We start from the raw sequence: 10,738 nt of genomic DNA on the forward strand, positions 1-10,738 counted from the left end.
GCACCTAGACCTATTGAATTGCACCACGTTCATTGGAAAAAGGCAGTACCCCATAGATTGTGAAGCAAAGTAGATTGTGAAGCAATACTGTCATGGGAACAATGCACCTGTTGCTTAGTATAAAGGCAGGTGCTTTGAGAGTTGGCAGTACTGGACAGGACACCGGAAGGATGAAGGTTCTGTTACTCTTTGCGCTGCTTGCAGCCGCCCACTGTGAGAAGGTCTTCATTGGGTAAGTTCATCTGTTTAAGCTTTGTAAATAAATATACCTACATAAATTATGTTTCCCTTTGCAGATTAGTACATGAAATCCAAGAGATTCTGCAGTTAGTTGTACACTGCAGAACATCAATGGGCCATCACATTTTTGTATCAGGATCGCAAAAAGATTACTTTTGCAATGACATGGGATTATTTAGTCACTCTTGCCTCTAACCTATGAGAAACTTGAGTCTATACTAGCAATTCACCATAACCACCATGTGACTTCAAATGTATGGGGCGACAGGTAGCTTAGTGGTTAAGAGCGTTGTGCCAGTAACCGAAAGGTCGCTGTTTCTAATCCCCAAGCCGACTAGGTGTCTGTCGATGTGTCCTTGAGCAAGGCACTTAACCCTAATTGCTCCTGTAAATCGCTCTGGATAAGAGCGTCTGCTAAATGACTGAAATGTAAATATTGTTTCCCTGATTAACTGAAAGATTAATTCAACATTTGACAAGATTGATATAATTTTGTAATGCCTTCCTTCCTTCCCACACAGAGACCAGGTCATCAGGGTCAATGTGGAGTCTGAGGAGCAGATTAGACTTCTGCGTGCTCTGGAGCAGGACACATACTGGGATGTAAGTATAATAAAAATAAGAGTATAATATACTTGGTTTAGACCATTTAACAATCATGTTTCCTGCTGCTAATCATGGCGTCCTTCCCTATTCCCTCACTACGTAACTTAACACCCCCTTCTCCTCTTTCAGCTGGACTTCTGGCTCCACCCTGTGAACACTGGGATCCCTGTGGACATCCGCGTGCCCTACTCCAGCCTGTACGCTGTCAAGGACTACCTCCGTGCCCATAACATCCAGTTCTCTGTCATGATCAGCAACCTGCAGGTCAGTCACTGCAAAACACAGGAGGCTGCTGAGGGGAGGACGGCTCATAATAATGTCCGGAACGGAGCAAATGGAAAGGCATCAAACACCTGGAGACCATGTGTTGGATGTATTTGATACCATTCCACTGATTCCGCTCCAATCATTACCACGAGCCCGTTCTCCCCAATTAAGGTGCCACCAACCTCCTGTGCTGCAAAGTGTCTTCCCACAGCCACTGGTGGCCATGAGTCTGGCAAGTGAGACTAGTCACTGCTCAGCTCACTGACGCCATCTACTGGGAGATCTGAACATTTACGTTTTATTTGGATAAAGTAATATTGTAATATTCAAGTTCCTCGGTGTCCACATCACTAAGGATCTATCATGGCCCACAAATACCAACATAGTCTTGAAGAGGACACAACAGCGCCTCTTTTCCCACAGGTGGCTGAAAAGATTTGTCATGGGCCCTCAGATCCTCAATACATTCTACAACTGCACAATGAAAAGATTTGTCATGGGCCCTCAGATCCTCAATACATTCTACAACTGCACAATTGAGAGCATCTTGACTGGCTGCATCACCGCTTGGTATGGCAACTGCTTGGCATCCGACCGCAAGGCGCTACAGAGGGTAGTGCGTACGGCCCAGTACATCACTGAGGCCAAGCTCCCTGCCATCCAGGACTTCCGGAACAGCTTCTACCCCCAAGCCATAAGACTGCTAAATAGTTAGTTAAATAGTTAACCAAATAGCTACCCGGACTATCTGCATTGACCGTTTTTTCACTAACTTTTTTTGACTCATCACATTCGTTGCTTTACTGTTTATTGTCTGTCACTTTCTTCCTAGTTATATGTACATATCTACCTCAATTACCTCGTACCCCTACACATCGACTCGGTACTGGTACTCCGTGTATATAGCTACGTTGTCGTTACTAATTGTGTATTTATTATAACTTTTATTATATGTTTTACTTTTCTATTATTTCGCTATTTTTTTCTTTCTCTCTGCATTGTTGGGAAGGGCCCGTGAGTAAGCATTTCACTGTCAGTCTACACCTGTTGCTTACGAAGCATGTGTGGCTGGAGTTGCTGATCTACCGCCATTGACTGGTCTTTGTCAGTACAAACAGTCATTCAAACGACATTTAGAGATAATAATTGTCTCATCCACTGTTTGAGATAGTTGTATTCTGATTATATTGTTTAAAGATAAATAACATGCTGATTAACAGATTTGAAGATGTACACTCTTAGAAAAAAAGGTTATATCTAGAACCTAAAATGATTATTCGCCTGTTCCCATAGGAGAACCCTTTAAGGAACCCTTTTTGGTTCCAGGTAGAACCCGTTCCACAGACATGGAACCAATAAGGGTTCTACCTGGAACCAGTGTTGTAGTACATTAATAACTTAACAGCCTTTATATATATATTATAGACATGTTTGCGCAGTGGCGAACCTATAGGCCTTCAGCGTGTGACAGGTTCATGATTCTGAAAATACTTCAACCGTAATACCAGCGCACTCATGTAGGAGAGTGCACTTTTTTGTAAAACACAAAGGGCCAGTGGTGGGTATACGCAGGTATAAACCGTATTTGTTTTCAGTGGGCATTGAGTATACTCACTTCTTAATCCCTACTGATGCGTATCAAAGTAGTGTAGTGGAGGTATGCGATTTATCAATTATGTAGTACAATAGAGAAATCATCCACAAAGTAGCCTACACAATTGCTAAGCACGTGAAATATATGCACTTGCGCGCTGTACACAGCCTAGTTTCAGCGGAATATCATCTGCAGGCAGCAATAGTGTGCAGCTCACAGAAGAATGACATCGGTAGCCGGTAGGGTAGGATTTACAGGGGCGGTGTGTTCAATAGGGCGATATGGGCGACGCACTGCCAAACGGGAAAACATTTTTACATTTTTACATTTTAGTCATTTAGCAGACGCTCTTATCCAGAGCGACTTACAGTTAGTGAATACATATTTTTATATATATACTGGCCCCCCGTGGGAATCGAACCCACAACCCTGGCGTTGCAAACACCATGCTCTATCAACTGAGCTACATCCCTGCCGGCCATTCCCTCCCCTACCCTGGACGACACTGGGCCAATTGTGCGCCGCCCATGAGTCTCCCGGTCGCGGCCGGCTGCGACAGAGCCTGGATTCGAACCAGGATCTCTAGTGGCACAGTTAGCACTGCGATGCAGTGCCTTAGACCACTGCGCCACTCAGGAGTACTCAGGAGTACTCTAAAGGAAGGGATTTTTTTTCTAATCAATTATATCACGGCAACAGTAGTTATCAGTGTTGTAATCTAGACGTCTGATCTGCCACAGTGCCACTAAATGTCCAATCAGGCTAAAGTCGTGCTTCAAATGCCCCCCCCCCCCCCCCCCCTTTTGGGGCGATTTCAGTCAGGTTGAAAATCGCCCAGAAGTCTGTCATAGACTCCCATGTAAAATCTATTTTTTTCAAATATCAGAGCTTTCAATACAATCTCTATGGGTTTCTGAGGGCTTGCACTTACGCGCTTTCGTCATACGTAACATAACCATGAACGTAACTAAGAAAAGAGCGGGTAGCCTCGTCAATCAATTCACTACTACTATCAAAATGGCTAGGCTTCAGTGCAACTCGATTGTGTCTTTGAAAGAAGTTCCTTTTTGTCGGCGAACAAATGAAGATAAATTGGCAACGAAACAATTAGGACCTCCCAGACCAAATTTAATAATTCAACAGGTTTCTACTAAAGGGGGGAAGTCCTACACCCGAGGATTTTCCAAAAATTGGTACGAACGAAAAACCTGGCTAGCAGGCTGCGATGTAGCTAATGCAGTCTTCTGCTACCCCCTGCTTACTCTTTCACCCTGAAGGCGGCACGGCAGACAGCACCGCTTGGACAGCGACTGGTGTGTAACGGACATGCACCATCTTTCAGGAAAGATTAAGAAACATGAGCTGTCAAAGACCCACATGGATAGCTGTTTGAGATTGTCTGCTTTGGGGAGAGTGAACATTCCCACTCAACTGGATGAGGGATACAGGCTAGCTGTCCGCCGCCACAACGATGAGGTTAGTGTTGATAATCACAAGTTTACTGGAGAACTGAAACTGACAAGGCTGACAAGATAGGACCCTTTTGTCCATTGTTATTGGATAGGAACAGAACTTATAACCAGCTCCTGACCTAAATAGATCTTAGCACAACATTTTACTCAACATATCATATTCCATATTCACTATAACAAATATATTTACTACGACATTAGCAAGAACCGCCACATCCTCAGCCGGCTAATCCAGTGTGTGAAGTTTTGCGGAGTGTTTGAGTTAGCTTTGCGAGGCAAAGATGAAACTGAGGGCTCCACCAACCCTGGTAAGCCAACACTTTTGAGATCAGTCAATAAATGCTTCTGGTATTGACTTATATGCTGCCCCTGTCTTCATGTTGTTGCTGGACATATCTTTTTTAAAATGTGTGTAGGTCACCTAAATCATCAGAAAAATTGCCCCCCCTGAGAATTTTTTCAGGAGCCGCCACTGGGTAGCTAATACGTTTCAATGTATGATGTCTACCTGTAAATCCTAACAAAGGCAACAATGGGTATGCAAACAAAGTATTGAAAAAGTTTAGTCCGAAGTGTTGGTTAGTAGGCTATTTGTGAGGGGCGTAGACATGGATGGGCCTGGGTGGACAGAGGCCCACCCACTGGGGAGCCAGGCCCTGACAGGCCCACCCAATCAGATTGATGTGGTTTAAGCATTGTTGTCGACTTAGATCATCACATGTATTTTTTCTATAAAAACAAAGTGGGATTTTGAGAGTGAAAATCTGAAAAATCTATAGGAAAACTCACAAAAAAACATAGGAATTTTCACACCGAGTGCCTTTCCTTCGCTGGGCGAGCCATTTGGGATTTTGTTAGCAAATTTAGAGTATACCCAGTTCTCCAGGCACCACTACACCACTGCATAGGGCCGATGGAAAGACTGCAATCACACACAGCATGATGTTAAAGGATAAGCAGTCCATAAACTCTGACATAATAAGCCAGTAGGTCCCAATCATAAGAATACAAAAACACAACCATTAAGCATTTCCCAATCGAAATGTACAATTATTACTTCCTATTGCAAAAAAAAAACATTTCACATTTAGCACACAAAGTAACCAGTGACCTAAAGTTTAAAGTGGAAACGACAGCGTTTTAACTACTTTGCAGATATGAAACAAACAGACAATCAAAAAGTCTAAAATATGAAATTCCCAGTTTATGCTACAAAACCAACTTTATAAGTGGTTTTGAAAATAGGTTATATTTGACTCAACGTACACTAATGTACACCATGATGCAGACTAAGCCATTGTTGGCAGAATAGATAGATGCAGTTCAATGCATGATTAATATAACTCACCAATACATTTCTTGGTAGTCCAAAAAATATTGCTATCAAGTTGTAAATCACAGCTGGCCTGGTACATTGTTTGCTGCCGCCATTCGGGATGCACTGTTTCAGTTCAATGACTCAATATTCTGGACAAAAACAGACTAATGTAACTAACGCTGGGAATGTCAATACAATCAAACTAGCAAGGGCAATGATTACAAGTCAGTCATAACGTGGCTAATAGGCTAGCATATCTGTTTATGTAGCAAGCTAAAAACACAGAACCTAATGTAAACTAGATATCTAGCTAGCTAGCTGCTAGGAGGATGTCATGTCATGCCATTGGGGGAGTGGGTGAGTGACTGACTTTTTCTCCTCATATAGTTTTTCGGTGGCTATACACAGCTAGAGATTACAATCATGGTCTTGAATTGGACTCGCATTTTTATGGTCTCGGTCTTGACTCGGTCTCGGACCCCTTGTCCCCCTCCCAGTCTCGGTCTTGACTCGGTCTCACCCCCCCTCCGGTCTTGGTCTTGACTCGACTCGCTACAGTCTTGGTCTTGAATTGGTCTCGCTTTAGGTCGTCTCGAACACAACACTGCCTGGAACCAGAAAGGGTTATTTTACGGGGGACAGCCGGAGAACCCTTTTGGAACCCTGTTTTCTAAGTGTGTAGCTAATAATGATGAATGCCAGGTTTTAGAATGTAGCAATGACTGTAAAATGCACTTTTATATAGTGAGTGATACTGTTTGGGCACCACAGTAATAAATAACTCAGTTGGTTGCTGTGTTGGGGAGTAGTGAACTAAATGTAGTTCAACTAGTAATTGAACTACATTTTGCAGTAGTTTGGTGGTAGCTGAACTAAATTCAAATCTTTTTAATTACTTTTTTTTGCCATGTAGCAGTGTAGCTAACTACTGGAACTACACAATACTTTTTTTGCAAAAATAAAGTATGGGTGAAGTAGTCATCAGACCTGCCTAATTCTCACTTGAAACATAGTTTTTGTTGTTTAATAGGCTAAATTACACATTCTGTTCAAATCTGACTCCAGACTGATCTGTTCTTGCAATTTGTAGTCTGACAAAGTAGTTTTGATGTAGTGAACTAACTTTAGTTAAGTAAACTATATTTTTCTTAAGGGTCGCTTTAGTGTAGGTTAACTTCTTACAGTGAGGAGTAATTGGTAGTTTGGTAAACGATATTTTCAGAATAGCTTCCCCAACACTGGTTGGTTATAATAACTTACTGTAATAACTCACAGTAATAACTGGTAGTAATAACTTGATTGGTATTGTCATTGTTTCAGGAACTCCTGGATGAGGAGAAGGCAGAGATGGAGGAGAACAACATGATGGAGCGCAGCTCCAAAAGCTTCAACTTTGGAGCCTATCACCCTCTGGAGACGGTACACACACACATACACGCTCACACAAACAAACAAACACACACACATACACGCTCACACAAACACACACACACACACTCACACACACACACACACACACACACACACACACATACACACTCACACACACATACACGCTCACACAAACAAACAAACACACACATACACGCTCACACAAACAAACAAACACACACACACACGCTCACACAAACAAACACACACACACACACTCACTCATGTAAACAAACAAACACACACACACACACTCACTCATGTAAACAAACAAACACACACACACACACTCACTCATGTAAACAAACAAACACACACACACACACTCACTCATGTAAACATGCAAAAATGTGAACACCCACTCACTCACATATTGTAGCTTCAAACTTGCATGAATTCCAAATTGCACCCCTCATCAATTTGACATATGCATTATTCTAATTGCAGAGTTGATATTGTACTGAGGATGTAAAATACAATAATAATGTGTTGCATTACATATAATCTATACTATATACATCATATATCATACTTATGTTGCATAGCATACATTATGTTGACACTATCCTGATGTTGTTTCTTTTCTCTCCAGATCTACAGCTGGATGGATGACCTGGTGGCTGCTCACCCTAACCTGGTCACCAAGGAACAGATCGGAACCTCCTATGAAGGCAGGCCCATGTATGTCCTGAAGGTACGTAGAGGATTAAATGGAAAAACAATAATTTTTTTAGAGAGAGAGAGAGAGAGTGAGAGAGCTGTAATGTTATATACTTGCATTTGTTGGTGTGTATGTACCATAACGCGTCACTGCTCCCTAAGAGCTGAATGAAACAAGACCATAACACCTCTGTCCTCTGTTGTAGTTCAGCACGGGTGGCGACAAGCGTCCTGCCATCTGGGTTGACTCTGGCATCCACTCCAGAGAGTGGGTGTCTCAGGCCACTGGAGTGTGGACCGCCAACAAGGTGAGAGAACACCTGCTCTCATTCCAAGAGCAAAACCAGACTTCTATTGTATTCAGAATTAACACGAACACATTATACAGAAAAACAACATTCCAACACTGTATGTGTCTCACAAATGAATGTTATTGTTCTTCAGATTGCCAGTGACTATGGTACTGATGCCTCCCTGACCTCCCTCCTGAAAACCATGGACATCTACCTGCTGATTCTGGCCAACCCTGATGGATACGTCCACAGCCACACCAGTGTAGGTGTCATACCATATACAGTGCTATAATACAACTATACTGCTGGCTACGTCCACTCCCACACCAGTGTAGGTACCTCCTATAGATGTAACATATAGGCCTATACATAACTAAATACAATTCTACATTAAGGCTATACTGTGGTGGGATTTAGAGTGAAGTGTAAAGTGTGACCTTTCATCTGTTCACCTCAGTGTGTCTCAACGTAGAGTAATATGAGGACAATCCTGGTTGTGCTACATGGTATACCAGTATAATGTTACTGAGTTAGAGTATTGTGTCCTCATGGTATACCAGTATAATGTTACTGAGTTAGAGTCTTGTGTCCTCATGGTATACCAGTATAATGTTACTGAGTTAGAGTCTTGTGTCCTCATGGTATACCAGTATAATGTTACTGAGTTAGAGTCTTGTGTCCTCATGGTATACCAGTATAATGTTACTGAGTTAGAGTCTTGTGTCCTCATGGTATACCAGTATAATGTTACTGAGTTAGAGTCTTGTGTCCTCATGGTATACCAGTATAATGTTACTGAGTTAGAGTCTTGTGTCCTCATGGTATACCAGTATAATGTTACTGAGTTAGAGTCTTGTGTCCTCATGGTATACCAGTATAATGTTACTGAGTTAGAGTCTTGTGTCCTCATGGTTCACAGAACCGTATGTGGCGCAAGACTCGCTCCCAGAACTCTGGCTCCACGTGCCGTGGTGTCGACCCCAACAGGAACTGGGATGCCGGTTTTGGAGGTGGGTATCACGCCTCATTTTGAGCACCAAAACTATGTAAGGTTACAGTCCCATACCAGCTTTGGTGGTGGGTGTCACAGGTTGACAATGGCATAGATTTCCACAACCTGTCCATAAGATGAAATGAGTGAAAAGCATAGTCTTATGAGAAACACTTTATGGTGTGAAGACAATGCTTTCCTTCTTTAACATGACAAACCTTTTTGTTGTATGCAGAATAACCTGTGTTTATCCATGTGTCTTTATGTGTGTTTGTGTTTCTCCAGGCCCCGGTGCCAGTACCAACCCCTGTTCTGACTCCTACCACGGCCCGTCTCCCCACTCTGAGATAGAGGTGAAGAACGTTGTGAACCTGGTGAAGAACCACGGCAACTTCAAGTCCTTCATCTCCATCCACGCCTACTCCCAGCTGCTCATGTACCCCTACGGATACACCTGCAAAGATGCGTTCCACGCGGCTGAACTGGTAACATAACACACACCACACACACACACACACACACACACACACACACTAATCCACTGATTCTCCTGTCTCTGCTGCTTTCTGGTAGGACTCTGTGGGCAGGTCTGCAGTCCAGAAGCTCAGCTCTCTCCATGGAACCACATACAAGGTTGGCAGCATCTGCAAGATCATCTGTGAGTATTCAATATTTCAGAATTGTTGTACTATTAGTGTTTCAATGAAGTTGGTTTGTCATTAGATGCGACCCACCCGCCAGAACTGGAAAGCACAGTATGGTAGTTCAATCTAATACTTTCAACTTAAACTAATGATTTGAAAATAAGAATCCCTTATTAATATGTGATGTCTCCCCCTCCAGACCAAGCCAGCGGAGGCAGCATCGATTGGTCCTACAACCTGGGCATCAAATACTCCTTTGCCTTCGAGCTGAGGGACACCGGTCGCTATGGTTTCATCCTGCCAGCCAATCAGATCATCCCCACTGCCTCTGAGACCTGGCTGGCCCTGAAGGACATCATGGAGTATGTCCATGACCACTCCTATTAAGTCCCAAACCCACCCTACACACACACCTTTCCTTCCAAGGCCTGAACTCAGTTAAATAAAGAATTCTAGGTCTGGAAAAAGTGTCTGTGTTTGTTGAACTTTTGGTGAAAATGATAGAATAGACTATTGATAGAATACACTATTGAAAGAATAGACTAGTAGCTTAATCATCGTGAAGAAAAGAAAACTGATGTGCCAGGTGCCGTCCATGGTGCTGGGTGCCGTCCATGGTGCTGGGTGCTGTCCATGGTGCCGGGTGCCGTCCATGGTGCTGGGTGCTGTCCATGGTGCCAGGTGACCTCCATGGTGCTGGGTGCCGTCCATGGTGCTGGGTGCTGTCCATGGTGCTGATCAGTACAGAGGAGCAGTAGGAGCTGTACAAGGCACTGGATCAGTAGGCAACACTAGATGGCACTGTAATACAATATGGCAAATACATTATGTACCTCCACACTCTCCATGTTAAATATATACTCCTTGATTGCTACATCCACTTTTGGACTGATATATACCCATTGATTCTTGAAGAATATAACTCATAAATGCCTCATGAGCATAGTTAAACTGTCGTACCCCATCAGAAACCATAATATAAGCTCGTTTTACCCCAATCTTTGTAAATAATGTAAATATAAACAAACGCCGTAGATTCAATCGGATCAAGCGTTAACCGACACCCACATAGCTGATGTTTTGATGGTGTCGGAGGTGGAACTGTGTTGGAGCTGTCAAATCGGTGAGCAGCTGCTCTTGTGATCATTGTCATGAAGCCACACCCTTCCCATTCATGTTAGAAGTTCATAACGAGAAAGTGTAGGCTATATAGAAATAATTA

General features: G+C 43.0%; 1 protein-coding gene across 1 annotated transcript; it reads left to right on the plus strand.

The window, feature by feature from the left end:
* Positions 1 to 101: 101 nt before the first annotated feature.
* LOC311134496 (carboxypeptidase A2-like) lies at positions 102 to 9,972 on the plus strand (the record flags this gene model as incomplete). The annotated part of the gene is made up of 11 exons (XM_084168195.1): positions 102 to 232; positions 762 to 843; positions 976 to 1,110; positions 6,818 to 6,916; positions 7,521 to 7,622; positions 7,795 to 7,896; positions 8,033 to 8,143; positions 8,801 to 8,891; positions 9,158 to 9,357; positions 9,446 to 9,530; positions 9,716 to 9,972. 11 exons carry the CDS (start codon positions 102 to 104, stop codon positions 9,901 to 9,903), a joined length of 1,326 nt encoding a protein of 441 aa, XP_084024321.1. The 3' UTR covers positions 9,904 to 9,972.
* Positions 9,973 to 10,738: the final 766 nt, after the last annotated feature.

Source organism: Coregonus lavaretus (assembly GCF_964263955.1).
Source record: "Coregonus lavaretus genome assembly, chromosome: 9".
In the NCBI taxonomy this organism is placed as follows: domain Eukaryota; kingdom Metazoa; phylum Chordata; class Actinopteri; order Salmoniformes; family Salmonidae; genus Coregonus; species Coregonus lavaretus.